At 35.8% G+C, this 21,282-nt stretch overlaps 1 protein-coding gene across 2 annotated transcripts in view; it reads left to right on the top strand.

Moving 5' to 3' along the window:
- The window catches only part of LOC149208307 (uncharacterized), a 435,470-nt gene that overhangs the window by 201,044 nt on the left and 213,144 nt on the right, over positions 1 to 21,282 (top strand). For both annotated transcript variants that reach the window (XM_089395998.1, XM_089395997.1), the window contains exon 5: positions 17,286 to 17,577. In XM_089395998.1, coding sequence (XP_089252124.1) covers positions 17,286 to 17,577 — 292 coding nt within the window. The remainder of the gene's footprint in view (positions 1 to 17,285; positions 17,578 to 21,282) is intronic.

Raw genomic sequence — 21,282 nt, 5'->3', positions numbered from 1 at the left:
TGGGTAACAGGTACAATAATTAGTAATGCATCTAAGTGAATCAAGGGAAAATGGTGACTTCGTATGGGGTTTCTCTTCCAAATTTGGGGCTTTGATCATGTAATAGTGTTACCTCCCTAGGTAGGAGTGGCTAATAGGCGACCCTATTAGGTGTTGCCAACCCCTAAGGGGAAAGACATGTCTCTGATACATCCTTCAATCAATAGGTGGCATGTAAATAATGATGGAACAAAATGGAGATAAAGGTGTCTCAAGGCCAAATGCCATGGGCAAAGGGGTAACAATGATGAGGAAGTGCACATATTGGGTGTACAAATGTGAGGAGGGAGTAATCGTGGTTGCATGAGGTACCCTAGGCTTTGCTTTTCATCCCCTCTTATTTACCTTTTTCCTTTTCTTGATTTTTCTTTGTATTATTGCTCAAAGCTCTAGGAAATGAGAGGATGATGTGTATGATGTATAACAATTAACACACCCTGAGAAGGTGGTGTAGTTCATTGCTCACCAGGGGTATGAATGTGCATGGGTTCCTTTTATGATTTGATGGGGCAATTAGTGGCCCTAGGAACCGGGGTGATGGTCATAGAGATAGGGGGTAGAGCTCATGCTTGGCTTTTGTCTACATGTTATTCTTAATGTCACCACCATCTTTTGCATTTTATGATTTTCTTTTTCTTCTGTTTATTACTTGTGGCGATGATATGATTTTAAATTTTGTTTAGTCGCATCAACCTCCAAGGCAATGTTTGCAGGCTCGACCTAGATGTGTGGACAATGGGGGGGGGTGTGCCAACTCCTTGTGGACCTAATGGTCATGTGGACCCAAAGAGGGAAAATGGTGAATAGGTCTCATAATGTGTGTAGGGAAATAATAAATATGGAATGGGAAAATGGGACCACGCTACCAAAATAAGGGTTTCCTAAACACTGTTGAAGAAAAGTGTAACTAGGTTCGGTATTTGTCAATATAATTTTGATCTTTGTACTTGTCAAGAAAAAGAAATATTATTTTTATAAATTATATGAATGAGTTTCTTGCTCATTCTATAGGTCTAGGAAAGTCAAAGAGTCAAAATTATGTTAAAGAACTCCTCTTGAACATTTATGTAATGTACATTGGTCAGCCTAGTGTCAAGTAGCCCTCCAAGACAAGCACCATCCTTTAAAGAAGAAGATTGCCAGCAAAACAATGTAAATCTTAGTCATGTCGGCCTACAGATGAATTAAAAGGATAGTCATGTCGGCGCAATTAAAGACACAATGGTTCACACGTATGTCGGCTTATTTATGGAAGCATAACCACTCTATATATCCCATTAGGGTCTGCGCAAAAGAGTAAGAAAACAAATCTTGGTTAAGGCTTTGAAATCTCGAACGGGTGTAGGATAGAATCACGGATGGGTATAGAACAGATTCTCGGATGGGTGCAGTGTCGGTGATAGTTACAATGAAGTCCTCACATATCTCTCTACTGTCTTGGCCTAGTCACAGGGTCACAGTAATAGTTTCAGCATTCATAAGGATCTCGGTGAAGTATATATATCATAGACACAATCATCACTATAATCATGATCCTAATGAAGATGAAGATCTCGATTATAACCTAGTGAAGATAAGGTCATGATACAGATCTCAGTGCATTGGTGAAGACATGTTATCAAAGTCATGACGAAGACAAGGTAGAGATCTCGTTGACATGATGATAACCTTAGTAAGAGTGCAACTATGATTTCGGTGAAGGTAGAGCTATGGTAAGACAATCATGATCTCAGTGAGTCTAGGAGCAGACCTCATGGAGATCTCAGTGGTATGGTGAAGACCTTGGTGAAAGTGCAGCAATGATGTTGCAGCAATGAAGATCTCGATAGTGCAACAATAATGATGATCTCAGCAGTGACAAGGAAGAAGAATGGTGTCTTGGTCTTGGAGTGGCATAGAAGGTCAAGTGTCAAGGTCTTGGTGTTCGTCAATTGGAATCTCTATAAGAAGAATTATGTGCGGGTTTTCCTCTCCAAGAGGGAGAGGTTTTGGCCCTGGCAGAATGCCAACTTCTTGAGTTCTCGTCTCTTTGTTTTGATAGCAGTTTGATGAAGTAAACACACACACTAATAATAAGAAGAAGATCAAGCTAAGATAAATTGTAAAAAGCACTTCACAAATTGTTATCAAGTCTAGAAGAATCTTACTAATGCTAACTTCCCTAGATTCTTCAACATGGAATCATAGCTAAGGTGCTAAAGTCAAAGCAAGAGCAACAAAAGAGACATACAAGGATTAGTGTTCAAGAAGGGCATCAAAGCAAGAGCTTTATCAGGATTAAAGGATTAGTCTACATCAACAGTCTACAATAGCAAAGGCTTTTGTCAGAGAATGAAGTTTTGATCACAAGTAATCAAAAGTCGGGTTCATGGCAACAGTTTCGATGCCTCTCACAGTCTTAGTCTATGTCATACCACAGGGATCTCAATATAGAATGAAGGTGTTCGTTGATGGGTCTCAATACTATAAAATGGTCATCATGGCAAGCAACATCAAGACTCTATGGTTCTACACAATGTTGCATACTACAAGGTTCCATAATCCACTTATGTGATAGCAAGACAATGCCATCTCAAGTTCATCAACAATTTGTTAATCATAAGAATCAGATGTATAAGTCGAAGAAACTTGAAGGCAAGAAGGCAAGCTTCATACCATTACATCAAGGATCTCATCCGGAGGAAGCATCAATGCATCTGCTTCAACCATCATCAAAGCAATCAAGGTGAAGATTTCATCTTCACATGACAAGTACGTTTCTTTTCTATTTATAAATTTCGTTAAATGAATTCATGATTGCAAGGACATCTATAGGTTGGATGGGTCATCAAGATTCCTTGCATGAAGAACGAGGATAGTCATAGTCCTCTAAGAAGTTGAAGTCATTAAACATATCAATAGGTCTCCTTTGAATTTATGGAAAGGGATGCTTATGAAAGATCCCTCACATAGCAATATTGGAGACATCAAAGTGATATAGATGATAAACTCATTCTCTAAAGATGCAATGAAGAAAGTCTCATGAAATTTGATCTACATAAAAGTAAAGGGTATCAAGGGATGTAGGATATCTTCAAAAGATCTCATCTACAAGATCTAGGAAGGAAGATAATCATCATCGTTCTAACTGATAAGCAAGGTAACAAATGTCCATGAACAAGAAGGCTACCTCATTCAACAATTTGTGGTCTCTATGTTAGATAGAGAAAGATGAGTTGATGACAAAAATATTGAAGGTTAAAAGAACTCAACCATGTGTAGAAAGGAAAGGCATGGTTGGTCCTCAAACAAGATAGAATAAGTATACTCAGATTCAACGCTATAGAAAGATTTTGGAAGCTAAAGAAAAGGGTCAAGGAAAGAGGGAGTAACAAATCTTTCCTATGAGTAAGATAGTATCCCTCACAAAAAGGTCCTATCATAAGCTACTAAATCTTGTGTTATAAGATATGATGCATCATGGCATCATGGAAGCATTAGAAACGAGAGCTCGTGACATCAACATGGGAATCATGAAGGACAAAATCCATGGTAGGCAAACATGTAGGGTATATAGATCTTGGTAACTTCAGTGGACATTGAAGAAAAGAAAGGAGTCGTCATAAGGCTCATCATACATCAAGTAAAAAAGGAAACATCTGCTAGTTGGGGATATACAAGATCCTCAAAATTCTTCGATGGAATCCTCATCGAAGGGGTTCTCTAATCTAGAGCGGAAGTAAGTGTTTCAACAAGAATTCCAACCTATGGAATCCCTGAGATAATGATGTGATGACATGAGGCAGATCAAGGGATTGAAGATCTCTTCAATGAAGGAAGTTGCTGGAAGAAGCCCTTGTGACTTGAAGGTAAAATTAGGTATGTATGCTGGTGTTTAATATTATAATGACATATCATGTGGTTGCAGGTAACATGGATCATTACTTCTATCTTGAGAAGCATGATCAAGAGAAAAATGATCTCCTCCTCGGAAAGGATGCAAGAAGGCATAAGTCACACTAGATGAAATCAACATAATGTCCTCATATGAAGTATGACGTGTTTAACTACAATTAAGAAACTCTGATTGAAAGCTCCTGGGAAGGATATGTGTGAGGAAGGAAGAGATCGTGAGATATGCAACCCTAATGAAGGCAATCAACATCCAAAGACCAAGAAAATTTGAATAGGAAATCTCCCGGAAAGTTATGAAGACTCGGATGAAAGTCTGAAAAAGATGAAGACCCTGGACAATGGATATCTTTTGGAGATGTGTCAACATGAATGCATGATGATGATACCTACAGGAAGATGTCATGATGAAGAGCCATATAGTAAGGTACGATTTGATTTAATGTTATCTTTTCATTTCTTGAATAATATTTGGATGAGTGCATGCAGGGCTACTGGAACAAAAGTTTCAAGTACAAGTACAACTGGCATTCATGTGGTGGATGGAAATTCTTGAAAGAAGCATGATGGGAAAGAAGTAGCTATATAACGAAGGTTCCCGATACATATCAAGAAGGCGACTTTCCATGAGGAAAAGAATGACATGACGAACCGAGAAGGAAAGTGATCGATGGCTGATGCCCTATAAGGAAGAAGCTCTACTAAACTCTATGACATCAAGGAAAGAAGTTGGTTAAGTATTTGAAGGACCCACGAAGAAGAAGTTGTTGATGAAAAGAAGAGTCCCTTGTTAAGAAGGAGCTCTGATAGGTCCCTAATCAAGAGCGAGTGTTGGGTGATTTAATTTTCTTTTAAATCCCTGTCATTTAATTTGTCAACCCGGGGGTTTCGTAAACTTAGAAGCAAACCAAAATATATGGGACCTCATATGCAACTATAATCAGCTTTAGAAGATAAGTTATGGAAACTGAAGGAAATGCAATTATAAACTAATTACAAGTGCATATTATAAATATAAAATTTAACTAAGTAATTTCTAATTCATTATGTAATAAGTAGGAGAAGTGGCTCTTGATTTGGGAGAGCTAGATTTGTCATTTATTTAGAATACTACTTCATGAATAGAAATCAAAAACCACTAATTGACAATAGCTTAAGATGCATAAACAAATAATAGAAGAGGCTCCTAACTAAGGAGGTCCTTGCTGTTCTTCATTACAAATTCATTCATCATTAATGCCATTGTTGGAAAACTGGAAATTCAGAAAATCATTTGAAACTAGAAAAAGATCAGAAAATCATTTGAAACTAGAAAAAGAGAGCCTAACTTAGACCTTTGTTTGTCCTTTTATATGTTGATAAGATCTAAACTAAAATTCATTCATTAATAATGAAAAATCTTCAAACATCTAAGTAATTAAATGAAAATAAAATCTATAATGAAATAAAATGTTTCTTTGATCCTTTTACAGTGAGCTCAATTCTCTTAATAACAAAGTGACAAACTATTCCATAAATTCATATACTACATGAAGGCAATTTATATCTAAAATTGTAGAAAAGAAAACTTTATTCTATTCCATCATAAGTTAGGATACATGCTCGAAGAGTCCTCCCCTTGGAATGGAGGAGGTACTCCTATTTATACAAAAACATGAGCAACTAACTCATTAATGGAGATCCACTAATCCCCCCTAGATCCATAAATCCTTCATATGGTTACAACCAATATGAGACACATATTCCTTTATCCATGATTTTTCTCCATGAGATATGCTTGACCCCTATCTCAAATCTCCTTCAAATCTTCAAGAGAATTCGAATTTGAGTCTTGGAGGCCACATAAGAGTGTCTTGGAACCTTCTAAATCACCTACACATGTCACCAAACTCATTCCACCTTTAGGTATAAGCAAATACATGTTATTTTTCTAACTTTTAATCATAAATTCACTTTAAATCAGTGTTGATAATATCGGTATCAACAAAATATTGGTGAGGGTCCAGAAAACATCTTATCGGCAATGTCGGTGAAAATATCGGCAAATATCGACAAGCATAAGAAATAAATTTTTTCAAAATTTTAAACATAGCCGATATTTTCAAAATATTGCGATATTTTGCCGATATTTCAAAATATCGTGATATTTTGCCGATATTTGCGATATTTTCTAGGCGATATATTGTTTTGCCGAAAATATCGTGATATTTTCGAATATCACCGATATTATCAACGGTGCTTTAAATACATAAAATAAATAACTTTGGAAAATGAAAATACTAACCCATATGGTAATGGAAATATAATGATAATGTGATGAAATGAGGTGACAAAATGAGGATAAAGGTAAAAATGGAGTGAAAGTGTATGTTAATTTGGCGGCCCAACATACCCCACAACTTAAGTTGTTGCATGTCCTCATGCAATCTATTGCATTGATTTACTTTAATCATGATTTGATTTTTGAAATTGTCTTCCTTTGATATGAACTTTTGCTGATGTTAATTGTTCTTTCATCTTCGCATAATCATTTGATAACTTTGTTCCTTTTGCAAAGTGTTCTTTTGAAAAATATTTGATTGCAGCATATTACTTTGGTTGGTTCTTCTGTGGCAACCAACTTTTATTAGTATTGGTTCTTGTGTAACAATACTTTTGTTATTTTTGTGTTGCATCAAAAGAATTTGAAAACCTTTAATCAACCATTCATTCTATGATCATATTTTGCAAAACATGTAACATTTTGAATCATAATGCAATAGTAGTTGTTTGGAAAAGTATGGTGGTTAGGATGGCATGTGTATAAAAGACATATATGACATATGAAAGGTGATAATGGAATATGAATGCGATATATATCGCGAAATGTGAATATGAGGTATGAACATAAATTCCCCCTCCAACTAGAGATATGACAATGTGAAAAAGGAAGTGAGGAACTTTCCAAAGTTACAATTTTAAGCGTTTTAAGGAATTGCATGACTAAAAATTAGAAATATACATACTTTCACTTACCCTCAATGTACATGAGTTGTGGATGCTAAAGAGTGTGGCTGCTGATGCTGTTGGATCATGGAGTATGTAAACAAAGGAATTTGGATCTTCTTTTGTGTTCTCTTTGCTGATGACAAGGTTTGAATCTTTATTGTTGCTATAACAAATTGATCTGCTGCAAACTGTTAAAATGATATAGTCTTCAATCGTTACAACACCCGATGGTACAATTCCAATCATGCGAATAAATGTGTTGATGTCGAGCATGAAGAAAAGTCATTGGATTACCAACCATTGATGCATGTCGTTAACCAATGCGAGGCAACTCACCATTAATGTCAATGAGTGCCAAGGTACCTAAGTACATCTTGCGAAGGGCGAATAGATGAGTTGATGTCAAGCCACTTGCAAGATCTAATGATCAAGGGACATTGGTGTATTCCCATGATTGCTAGTGAGAGAGCCTGTCATTAAGGCATACAAGCTTCAAGGTACTACTAAGGACTCTGGGCTTGAACCTAGATAATGTGCTGATGTCGATAGGTCAAGACTTGTTAGAAGGGAGGCCTTAAAGAGTCCTCCATTATCTAACTTGAGAATGAAACAATAATTTTGAAGGATTATGGATGAGAAATTTTGCAGTGGATAAAGGTTTATTTGGAAAATGAAAAGGAAATGGAATGAATTAGCTTTGTAAAGGACCTGAATGTTTTTATTGATGGGTTACATGTTAGTGAAATTGAGGCAGGAAAATGATTGTGAAGGAAAATTTTTGACTGAAAAAGTGAGAATGAAATGAAGGTTTTATTTACTGAAAAAGGAGGAATACAATGATGAATGTAAAGGGAAATGAGGCGAATGTTTTATTAACTGATGAAGCATGGATACAATGGAGACATTGGCATCTGAAAGGCTTGCAAGTGATGGATCTGATCTGACATCATGTGCTCATGCATTGATGTTTCATCTTTGTTGCTGCTTTGATCATTTTCTTGTGAAATAAATGTGATCTTTGAGAGGCTTTTCAATGATTTGATAGATATGATGACATTCTCCCCCTTGGCTTACCCAAAAGCATGTCCTCATGCTTGAAATGGGGTCTTTAAAAGACAATGTTTGCTTGTGGTCATTTGTTTATCTTCCTGGAACCTACAAAAACTTAGTACTTTTTCTGCAATGAAATGTAAGTTTATCATAAGAGAGAGGTGATCAATCTCTCTATTTATGACATTTACAAAAAAACTGAGAATTGGTACTAATAAAACAAATTCATGAAAGAAAAGATGAAAGAATTTATATCTGTGTTGAAACTAGTGCCTCAGTTTACCTATTATATATTGTCAACAATTTCTTCATTCTTTAGCTGTTTCAAATTCTAATGATATCTTTCTCAATGATTTGATAGATATGATTGCATTCTCCCCCTTGGCTTACCCAAAAGCATGTCCTCATGCTTGAAATGGTGTCTTTAAAATACAATGTTTGATTGTGGTCATTTGTTTAGCTGTTTCAAATTCTAATGATATCTTTCTCACTATGTAGATCTCATCGAGATCTTTCCAACGACGCTTGAATCGTCGATATCTGATGTTGTATGAGAAAGTTGTGCTTATTTGAAATTTGGGTGAAACAATGAAGATTATCATAAGGTTTCTCAGTTGCAAGATTGTGCCATTTCTGCATCTAAAAATCTTGTCTATCTTCTTGGGCTGAGCCATGACATAACATTTTGCAGTTTGTGATATCGTTGGCTTCTGTACCTGCAAGACTCAAATAAACATGATCATATAAAAATACTTAAAGAAACGAAAATGCATGTCTACAGAATTCAATCTTCCATCTACGTGATTCTCTTCAAGGCATTTTGCAAAACAATAATTCTGTAGATGAAACGCTCTTATTGTTCTTCTTCTTGATCCATTTTTAGTGTTGAAAAATGAGCTAGAAGATGGAGGGTGACTGTGTAATAGTGATGTGGCAGTGGGTGACATGACAAATGGATGATGTGACATGTTGACTGTTTCGCTGATGATATGGCGATGAATGTGCAGTATTGACCAATGTTGTGCTACCATGAGGTGGCAAAATTGTTGTTTAATTAATGTTGTGTCAAAATTGTAGAATAATTAACAAATTCAGATCTCCACAAGATTTGAACTCATGATTTCTATTATGCAATTTGAATGACTTATCAATAAATCACAAGTTACATTTATGAATTTAATGGAATTTTGAAATTTTTAACTATTCTAACAATGAAAATTGAAACAACTTGACAAGTGGCCAATTTAAATCCGAAATTTTTAGCAAAATATGATTCTAAAATATTTGCCAAATCATTTTTCATATTTTTTGAATTCATCCTTTTAAAGATTTTTAGGAAAATAGAATTCCAAAATATTTGCCAAATCATTTTTCATATTTTTTGAATTCATCATTTTTGCCCAGAAAGTGGATTTTTTAACCAATTTTTATTTTATAAAAGCTTGGGAAATATTTATGAATATATATATATATATATATTTTGTTGCAGGTTGTAAGCATGGAGAAAATATCATTTCTGAAAATTTCTGTAGTAATTTTTTTTTGTTATTTAATTGTTAATTTTTTTATTTCTTTTAATTTATTGATTATTTTTTTCTCTACAACTTGGCAACACTGCTGGGTGGCTGGTCATGGCTTTGTGGTTGGGTTGTTGGATGGCTGTGGCCTTGGCCGCTGGCTGCATTTAATTGAAAACCGTTTTTTTTTTCACGCAATCTGGCAAATAAGGGTCCAGAGAACCCTGCAAATCTCTCAAACGGTTACGAATTTTGAGAAAAACTCGTGTTAAACCTAATTCACCCTGTTTTGAGAAAAAACCACGTTTTAGATTTTTGAGATTCGTTTTCATTTGGTCACAAAATGCGTTTTAAAAATGACGTTTTTAACCTCTGCGAATTTGCCCTCAGCTCAGGTAATTGCCAGGTGAAATTCATTTTTTTTCAAAATCAATAGAATGCAAAGTGATATTTCCTTTTTTTAATATCACACATAACATTTGCAGCAATTCGTTTCATTGGCTTCCATGATTTTTTTTTATTTGTTTAAATCTGCTTTATTTTCATTTTTTTGTTTTTGTGTTTTTATTTATTTTTATTATTTCAAATTTGTTTAAATAAACAATTTTTTTTTTTTTTTTACTTGTGTTCCATTCACTTTTTATATATATATATATTTTAATTTTAAAAGAAACAAATAATGAAAGAGAAGAATCAAATTTTTTTTAACAAAATATATACTAACATGAAAATTCTTTTACTGATCCTCCAGGTTACACAAAGCGCAGGAGGAAAGCATACTGAAGTTTTTATTAGTTGATTTCTCTCTTTTAAAAATTTGGATGCAAAACATAAAATGAAGAGAATCGATCTCTTACCTGAAACTATCATTCTTCCACCTTCGTTTGTGCTCTTTGTTCACAATCGTTTGTTTTATTGCAAATTTTTCCTGCAAGGGTTAGTAAATGGGTGGTTCTTACTACACCATAAAATTTCAAATTTATCCTAAAAATCACAAAAACTTGTTTTTTATTTGTTAGTCCTATTCTATTGAAAAAGAAATCAAACATTCTCTTAAGTATAAGAGATTTTTCAATGCATCCATTTGCGCAACAAGATCATGAGTAGACTCATATCCAAGTTTGAAAAGTAAACCTTATTGAGTTCTTGGACATGATCATGAACACTGACTAGTTGAAACCAAATTTGAATATGATCTTTAGTTTTTTTATTTTCTTCAATTGTTATAGCATGAAGCTCTTTAGATTTTGTTTTTGCGATTGGATTTTTATTTTATTTTTATTTTTATTTTGTAATGAATAGGGGTTCTTGATTTTAAATGTTCTATGTAGTTTATATGCAAATGCAAATAAACTTAAATGAAAAATGCCTAAATGCATCTAATCCCAAATGAAAATGACCTTAAAAGAAAATGTTTCCTAAACAATCCTCCTAACTTAGTTACATCTAAGTTTGCTTCCTCGACAACAACACCAAAATGTTGGGTGATTTAATTGTTTGTTAAATCCCTATCATTTAATTTGTCAACCCGGGAGTTTCGTAAACTTAGAAGAAAACCAAAATATATGGGACCTCAGATGCAACTATAATCAGTTTTAGAAGATAAGTTATGGAAACTGAAGGAAATGCAATTATAAACTAATTAGGATTGCATATTACAAATATAAAATTTAACTAAGTAATTTCTAATTCATTATGTAATAAGTAGGAGAAGTGGCTCCTAACTTAGGGGAACCATATTTGTCATTCTTCTAGAATACTACTTCATGAATAGAAATCAAAAACTACTAATGGACAATAGCTTAAGATGCATAAACAAATAATAGAAGAGGCTCCTAACTAAGGAGGTCCTTGCTGTTCTTCATTACAAATTCATTTATTATTAATGCCATTGTTGGAAAACGGAAAATTCAGAAAATCACTTGAAACTAGAAAAAGAAAACGAATTTCAATTATTACTCATATCAAATGGAAGAGACCCTAACTTAGGCCCTCGTTTGTCCTTTTATATGCTGATAAGATTTAAACTAAAATTCATTCATTAATAATGAAAAATCTTCAAACATCTAAGTAATTAAATGAAAATAAAATCTATAATGAAATAAAATGTTTCTTTGATCTTTTTAGAGTGAGCTCAATTCTCTTAAGAACAAAGTGACAAACTATTCCATAAATTAATATACTACACTAAGACAATTTATATCTAAAATTGTAGAAATGAAAACTTTATTCTATTCCATCATAAGTTAGGATACATGCTCGAAGAGTCCTCCCCTTGGAATGGAGGAGGTACTCCTATTTATACAAAAACATGAGCAACTAACTCATTAATGGAGGTCCACTAATCCTTCCTAAATCCACAAATCCTTCATATGGTTACAACCAATATGAGACACATATTCCTTTATCCATGACTTTTCTCCATGAGATATGCTTGACCCCTATCCAAAATCTCCTCCAAATCTTCAAGTGAATTCGAATTTGAGTCTTGGAGGCCCCATAAGAGTGTCTTGGAACCTTCCAAATTATCTACACATGTCACCAAACTCATTCCACCTTTAGGTATAAGCAAATACATGTTATTTTTCTAACTTTTAATCATAAATTCACTTTAAATATATAAATTAAATAACTTTGGAAAATGAAAATATGAATCCATATGGTAATGGAAATTTAATGATAATGTGATGAAATGAGGTGACAAAATGAGGATAAAGGTAAAATTGGAGTGAAAATGTATGTTAATTTGGCGGCCCAACAGGGAGCTTGAATTAGATCACCCTTGATTACAAAGGGATTACAGTTGTGTTTTTCTATTTCATGTGTCGTGCACTAGATCGGGACCAACAGCTGTAAGTCTAGGTGAATGCCATGAATGGAAATGTAGACACATGATAGACACAACATTCTTGTCTTCACCTGGGAAGAAAGAATGGAGGGTTGGGTAATCATCTGGCATCCGATACTCTTTGAGGATGTGTAGGGCATCCAAGATAAGAGTAGGCAAGAGGACCGATATTCTTTGAGGGCTGGGAACCCAAGATAAGAATAGTCCTAGAAGGTTATACTCAGTGAACACTCGGGTGGGTATGTACCTTGAGAGACAATGATGAAGGTGTCTATACATCATTGGTCTCGCCAGCATTGTAGCTCATGGTCTCGTAGAGAGATGGAGCTGTTAGTCAAGGCCTTGCACTGTGATAATGCTGGTTGATATGATGTTATACAGATGGGATTACCAATCTAATTCTTCTTGTGAGAAATTCTGCAAATTGAGAATAACCAATTACCATTGTAAATACCTCCCTAGTTAAGAGGGAGTGTTGAAGAAAAGTGTAACTAGGTTCGCTATTTGTCAATATAATTTTGATTTTTGTACTTGTCAAGAAAAATAATATTCTTTTTATAAATTGTATGAATGAGTTTCTTGCTCATTCTATATGTCTAGGAAAGTCAAAGAGTCAAAATTATGTTAAAGAGCTCCTCTTGAGCCTTTATGTAATGTACATGGGTCAAGCTAGTGTCAAGCAGTCCTCCAAGTCAAGCACCATCCTTCAAAGAAGATTGCCAGCAAAACGATGTAAGTCTTAGTCATGTCGGCCTACAAATGAATTAAAAGAACAATCATGTCGGCTCAATTAAAGACACAATGGTTCACACTTATGTCGGCTTATTTATGGAAGCATAACCACTATATATACCCCATTAGGGTCTATGCAAAAGAGTAAAAAAAAATCTCGGATAAGGCTCTGAAATCTCGGATGGGTGTAGGATAGAATCTCGAATGGGTACATGACAGATTCTCGGATGGGTGCAAGACAACAAGGTGCAGTCTCGGTGATAGTTACAATGAAGTCCTTGTATATCTCTCTGCTGTCTCGGCCTAGTCACAAGGTCACAGTAATAGTTTCGACATTCATAAGGATCTCGGTGAAGTATATATATCATAGACACAATCATCACTATAATCATGATATCAATCATGATCCTAATGAAGATGAAGATCTCAGTTATAATCCTAGTGAAGATAAGGTCATGATACAAATCTCGGTGCATTGGTGAAGACATGTTATCAAAGTCACGATGAAGACAAGATAGAGATCTCGCTGACATAATGATAACCTTAGTAAGAGTGCAACTATGATTTTGGTGAAGGCAGAGCTATGATAAGACAGTCATGATCTCAGTGAATCTAGGAGCAGACCTCATGGAGATCTCAGTGGTATGGTGAAGACCTTGGTGAAAGTGCAGCAATGATGTTGCAGCAATGAAGATCTCGATAGTGCAACAATAATGATGATCTCAACAGTGACAAGGAAGAAGAATGGTGTCTTGGTCTTGGAGTGGCATAGAAGGTCAAGTGTCAAGGTCTTGGTGTTCGTCAATTGGAATCTCTATAAGAAGAATTACGTGTGGGTTTTCCTCTCCAAGAGGGAGAGGTTTTGGCCCTGGCAGAACGCCAACTTCTTGAGTTCTTGTCTCTTTGTTTTTGATAGCAGTTTGATGAAGTAAACACACACACTAATAATAAGAAGAAGATCAAGCTAAGATAAATTGTAAAAAGCACTTCACAAATTGTTATAAAGTCTAGAAGAATCTTACTAATGCTAACTGCCCTAGATTCTTCAACAAAGCCATGGGCCAATAGTGGAGATCCCACTAGACTAGTATAGAAGATTAACCCCCCATTTAAGGTGAGGGAACAAAACAACGGTCAAAGCTCTTGTTTTCCATGTCACCTAATAATCCATGCCAAAATGCCTAAATGAAAAACAAGCACAAGCATCCAATTGCACAATGAATAACATACCTTTTGGGTTAGATTTCCCACCTTCTAACATGTGCTCTTGACAAATGGGCATGGAAGCACACGACTAATGGAGGTGGTGGAGATAAAGTGGCACATCACATTGGCTACAAAGTGGCTGTCAGGGGCTGCGGGCTGCCGGCTGGAAGAGGATGATTAGGAGAAGAGCTCTCCTAGGGGTACCTACTTTTGGTGGGTAACAAACCTGTTTCTTACGTTTGAGGAAGACTAGCTCTTAGCCAAGTAGAAGCAGTTTTAGGGTATACTCTAGGTTCTTGTTATGTGTGCATGTGTGTGTGTGTGTGTGTAGAGAAAGAGAGAGAGAGAGATTGAAAATATAACAAATTAGTGATTCAAACACAAAAAATGAAATATAGACAAAGATTCAATTTTGTAACTAAAACATTTACATGATGATGCAAATTCAATCATACATATAACTAGTACTACATCAATGATGATAAATTGACAACATAAAAAATAGATTCCAAAAGAATTGTTTTTTCTACATTTGAAGCTACCATTGTAGTCCCACTTCCAACAAATAAAATACTTGCAAAACTTGATGAGATTGAAGGAAGGGGGACATTATCAATGTGGGCAATCCTCCCCTTACTTTTCCCTTTTCAAGCTGCTCTTGATTGAGCCATGACTGCTGTGATATGAAGAAAAAATAGACTGCTCTAAGAAAAACAAATTGCTGTAGCAAAAATAAAAACTATGGATGGCAAATTCAGTTACCAGCACTTTGAATCTCCTCTAAAACTGGTTAGTCTCCTTTACTCGCACTGCAAATCCTCCCACAACTCAAAAAACTCGATAGAATGAGTGAAAAATAGGGGCGAAAACAAGTAGACACGTGTTGGAAAATCTGAAACAAGGTTGACACGAGAAAAACTCATGTCCCGCACACAGGACACGAGTCAAACTCGTGTTTGACATGTGTTAGGCTTGTGTTGTGTCCGACATGAAAGATATGAGGCAATTTTTTTTTTGGGGGAGGGGATATGTTAGGTAACTTAACGCGGCACTATTCTTAACAAGATTAAGGTTTGATTGTCACCTTGATGCCTTTTCCCTTCTCAGGTTCAGATTGCATATTTGACAAACAGAGCGTTGTGATCTTGACTCCATGCTCTTGGAGTTAAAAAAAAGGCTAGGACACATCTCAGCAACCATTTCTACCCAACTTATTTTTCTTTGCTGCATTTATAAAATATAAAACACAACAAAAACACATTTTCTAGCTAGCGCATAATTTTCTAAAAGCTTGTAGGTCCTTGTCCCTTGGGATTTTGATTTGAAATTTACTTTCAAATACAATTTCCAGCTGTTAGAAATTACATACATTTGTTGGAGTAAATTTTTGGTTATTGACAATCCCCCTTTTGCTGTAAGTAGTTTCTAGATTGATGGGAACTTCATTTTACTTTCTTACTTAGGTTGCTGGGCTGTTTTTATTGTGACTAACTTGCTGCCCAACCTTCCTCACCCACAGATCTATTGATCTAGTGCATTTCCACACTTGTGGGTGGCTGCCAAGGGAACGTTTTGTTGTTGTTGGCTTTTTTATTATTTTTATTCTATCGAGTTTTGCAGTCCTGAAAATTGCAGGACAGTGATAGAGTTGTGCAATTTTAGCCACTTATCAAAAGGTAAATCAAGGAATTCATCTCATATTTGGTAAGGGCATCCATCACTCACCTTTTAGTGTTGTAAGAGTTGGATATATTAAAGTTTGAGTGATTTTTAGTTTGCTGGTCTACGGCTTTTCTGCTGTTTATTTCATATTTAAGAACCAGTTATTAATTAATTAACTCTTACCTTCACCTTAGATATAACAACTAGTCACAGGTATAATGATTTTAGGTGAAGTTGTCGGTGTTTGCAGTAGGGGAGATTCCCTTAGCATTTAGTAGGAGTTGGCTTAAAGAATGAAGATTTGTGCTGAGGTGACAATGGACACTGAACCTGTTGGGTACCACCTTAGCGCTTCCAGGACTTTGTCGAGACTGCTAAATTGGGTGGTAACAGTACCTAAGAGGGAGTGAGAGTTTCCAGTTGTGCAATTTTTTGCAGCTTATCAAAATCCAATTCAAATCCAAAGGCACTATGGATAGAATGATGGTTTGGTTGGAGTTATTAGTTAGAGAATATTTGGATTAAAAGCTAGCCTGGATTTGGGGCAATACGTAACTCCTGCACATTGAAGCAGTTTCCGAATGTTATGTGCTTTGCTGGAATAAGAGTTTACATATGCATTCTATGTATCAAGGCTGTAGTTGTTTCTTATTTTGTACCTATCAAGACAGGATGGACAACCTCCACGAAGTTGTTGAACCATTGTATGTCCATGCCATGGTATGATATTGATGTTATTCTAACTTTTAGTAAACATTCTGAGGTAAAATAAGAGATGGGAATGATTTATTTTCTACTCTACCTTTTGTGTTTCCTTTTGTCATTCGTTATTTCTTTGCATAACGGTGTATTGTCGCAGTATATACTATAAACAATATATCTCTCTAATTCCTCAAACAACACAAATAAAACTCTATCGCTGTAAAGGATAAAGATGTAAGCTGAACAACAATGGTGTTTTGCGAATTGTTTTTCTATGTGTTGTTATCCATATCGGGTTGCAATTTAGTAAATGGTGAAAATTCTGAACTACATACTTCTAGATTAAAGCACTCACCGAATCTTTTTATGACTACCACATGTCATATATGGAAAGATTAAATAGGAAACTGAAATAAGTTCTAATGCCTATAATGTTGTTAAGCTGAAAAGATGTTGCTGTTGTATAAATTGGTTTTCCACATGAGCATTTTTATTTTTATTTTTATTTTCTGGGAGCTTACTTTCAAAAGAAAGGGCCATTGTTCTAATAAAAGGAAAAAAAGATGTAATTTAGTATATGGTAAAAATTGAGATGCATTAATTTAATTATGAGAGACAAAAGTACTGATAAATCTTTGCTATTTCCACAGTATAAAATTGCAGGAGTTGCAGGCATTCAAGGATTATCTTGTTGTGTATGAGCGCGAAAATGGCTTGGTTAAAGTAACTATCTATCACCTGCCACCTGCAGGAGAACCTATTAAAAGCCTTTCCAGTGGTCAGACTATTCAATTTATTGATCCCATCTATTCAGTATCACAAGTGGAATCGCAGTTCAATTCTCATATACTGAGATACGAGTATGGTTCACTGCATACACCTTCATCCATTTATGACTATGATATGAACATTGGGAAATCAGTTCTAAAGAAGGTTGAACCGGTATGTGTTTTATATCATGTATTTTTGATCATTGATAAGAATATGAAAAAGATTTTTATTTGTTCGTTTTGTATTTAATATAATGCCAACTTTATTGAATTGCATGTTTGATGTTTTCATTAGTTTTCCTTCGTGCAATTTTCCTCTTTTGGTTTGTCATTATAGGGTTTAAATTCCTAACTTCCTGTCTAAGTTGACGTTAAGATAAAAGTTTTATCTTATATAGAGACAAGTGGATATAGTGTTGCGGGGGAGCGCCCCCTGATCTCGCTCCCAATCCACGCTCCGGGTGGGAGCGCGCTCCTGGAAAAAAATTTGCGCTCCCTACCAAAACAGGGAGCGACCTCGGGAGCGTCGCTTTCGTCGCTCTGGGAGCGAAAAATAAATCCCGGGAATGATCAGGGAGCGATCGCTCCCGATCGATCCCAGGGTTTATTTTTCGCTCCTAGAGTGACGCGTGCTGAGGGCGGGAGCGAATCTGGCGGGAAAAAAATCCTCGCGGTAAAAAAAATAAAAATTTTAAGAAATGTTTTGTTATATAAAGGGAAGGAGGGCTTTTTGTAAGTCATTGTGACTTGAGAGAGCTTAGAGCCAAGGAGAGCCAAGGAGCAGGGAGCTTGTGCCAAAGAGCAAGGAGGAGCAAGGAGCGAGCGCCGAGGAGCAAGGAGCAAGGAGTCTTGGATTTGAGGTAGGTTAGTAATTTACTCCTAATTTCTAGAATCTAAATAAATAAATACATTTTTCTCATTCCCATTCCCATTCCATTTTATTAAATTTTGCAGATTCAAAACTACAAATTTCAAACATCATGGTTATATTTCTTGGCATTTTCTTCTTCTTGGTTCCTTTTTTGGTTATTATGGTGCTGGAGAGTAGGAAAATGAGGGTTCAAAATGAAGAAGGGGATGAAGAAGGGGGACAAAGTGGATTTGATGAAAACCCCGGTGAGGAGGAGCTGGAGGAGGGTGAACATGATTCAACAGTTGAAAAAACTAAACGAGACCAAACCCCATTGTGGAAATATGTTAACAGGCCTGAAGCAGGGAAAGGGGGTGGAACCACTAAATTTCATTGCCCCCATTGCAACAATAATTGCACAGGTTCATACACCCGTGCCAGAAAACACCTCTACGGGAAAAGGCCATGGGATGGAGATAAACAAATAGGAATCAAAACTTGTGCAGGTGTGTCAGCAACAGATAGAGCCAAATACATAAGGGAAGAGGAGGAAGCCCAATACAAATCTAAAAAATCAAGGGGTTTCTTTGAACCAAGCTCACAATCACAAGCACAAAGAACTCTTTCAGTATCTTCCCAAGGCAGTGGATATGGAGGCATAGGGTCACCAGCTTTAAGGCGTAGAACCATATCAGATTTCCTTGATGAAGGGTGTAGGAATGACGTGGATTCAAAAGTTTAGAAGTTTCTCTATGCATGTGGGATACCATTCAATGTTCTTCGCTCACCTTATTGGCAGGAAATGGTTTCTGCCATAAATGATGCCCCTAAAGGATACAAGAGCCCTGGGTATGACAAGGCAAGAACTGTTGGACTTGATCATGAAAAGCAAAAATATCACATTCTTTGAATAGAATAACAAGTTCTTGCACTGACCATGGGGTGTCCAGTGTATCTGATGGATGGACAAATATAAAAGGCAAGCCATTGATAAGTGTTCTTGCTGTGTCTGTTAGTGGTGCCATCTTTCTAAATGCATATGAGTACTCAGAGAAGTTCAAGACCGACGTCAACATTGCAAAAGCATTACTTGAAACAATTGACCGTATTGGGCCATACAGTGTCATCCAAGTCATCACTGATAATGCTCCTAATTGTAAGTCAGCGGGAGCAATTATTGAGGATAAATACCTCAACATATTTTGGTTTGGGTGTTTGGTTCACACATTGAACCTTTTGATGCATGATGTTGTTAAGAACAAAAATGAACAATACAAATGGATTGGTGATTTGTACAAGAAAGGCAAACAAATGATAAAATTTATTACAAATCATAGCAATACCCATGGCCTTTTCCGCAGTCACTCAAGATTGGAGTTGTTGAAGATTGCGAGGACTACATTTGATAGCTATTACCTCACCTTCAGGCGCCTTTTGAAGGTAAGAGAGTCATTAGCTAGCATGGTATCAAGTTCACATTGGTAGGTATTAAAGGAAAGGGCTACAAATGCAGCTGACAGACGAGGTTTTGAACTAGTGGAGGAGGCCGCTCTTGATGGTATGTTTTGGGCAAGTGTGAGGCAAGTATTGGATTTCACCAAGCCCATTTATCACATGATTCAGTTTGCAGATACAGATAAACCAGTGATTGGCGAGGTGTATGAGCAGATGGATACCATGTTGGGGCAAATAAAAGATATTGTTCATAACAATGATCCCGACTTGTAGAAACTGATTCACAGTTGTGTGTGTGTATGGTGGAATAAACTTAATCTTCCACTACATTGCTTGGTGTATATCCTTACGCCAAAATACTACTCTACATCTTGGTTGGGCCAACCTACACCAGGGGGTGGGGTTAGGACCAAACCCCATTTAGATGAAGAGGTATCTAGAGGATATTTGGATGCATTAGAAAAGTTGATACCTGACAGGGAGGAATGTGCTAGTGTGCGCCTTGAAATAGGCAGATACTTCAGTGGTACTGGTTTGTTTGGTACCTTCCATGCAATGGAAGACAGAGACAGATTTGATGCTCTCACATGGTGGGAATCATATGGCGTCCAATTTGGAGGATGGCACTATACATCTTGAAGAACTAGAAGAGGAACTTATAAGGGATGAAGATGAAGCAGCTGCAGCAGCCATGCCACCTCCACCATCCAGTAGCAGTGCTCGAGTTATGAGTCTTGTTCCTTTGTTGTTGCCACCTCCATCTACACCCTCACGTGGAGGGCATGTGCCTTCTAGTTCTGGTTATCGGTTTGTGCGGGAGACTCCTAGAAGACCACCACGACTTGGTCATACAGTAGACTCTCGTGGCAAGGGCCACATGCAGTAGTAGATAATAGATTTACAATTTACTTGTCTTTTCTAGTTTCTATTAGTTTTCATAACTGTTGAGTGTTGAGTCCTTGACTCTTGACACTTGACTCTTTCATATCATAATGATATTTTTTGTAAACAATATATGACTGTGACAATGAAAGTTTGAAGTTGGCAATTATAACTCATTGGTAATGATTCTCAATTATGAATATGATGCTTCGTGAAAGACTAAAGTTGTTTCATTTCATTTCATAATTCATTTTATAACATTTCATTTCATTTTAACAGTTAGAAACTTATATATTATTTCTTGTAATGGTTAAACTTAGCTTACAAGTACAACTTTGGTGATCAATGATGATAAATGTTATATATTTAATTTTCAATTTTGAAAGCTTGAAGTTGAAACTTTAATATTGAATTTGATGAATCATGATTCACGAGACTCAATATGTTGTAATATGTATGTTACTAACTTGTGGACGTGGCTGATGAAAATTATAACTTCTAGATGATTGATGTGATATGGTTCAATGATCAATCTATGTTTTCTTATGTTTTTTATATTTAATTCATCATTCTACATGTTTTTGTTGACATATATGTATCAAAATATAAAAAATAATATATATATATATATATATTAAAAAAATCGCTCCGAGATTCGCTCCCAAACAGGGAGCTTATGAAAATGTCGCT

Source organism: Pinus tabuliformis, chromosome 1_2 (assembly GCF_031772625.1).
Source record: "Pinus tabuliformis cultivar Carrire ecotype Pingquan chromosome 1_2, CPIR1, whole genome shotgun sequence".
In the NCBI taxonomy this organism is placed as follows: Eukaryota; Viridiplantae; Streptophyta; class Pinopsida; order Pinales; family Pinaceae; genus Pinus; species Pinus tabuliformis.
The sequence above is the reverse complement of the archived record's forward strand: the minus strand, read 5'-3'. Positions and strand labels throughout refer to the sequence as shown.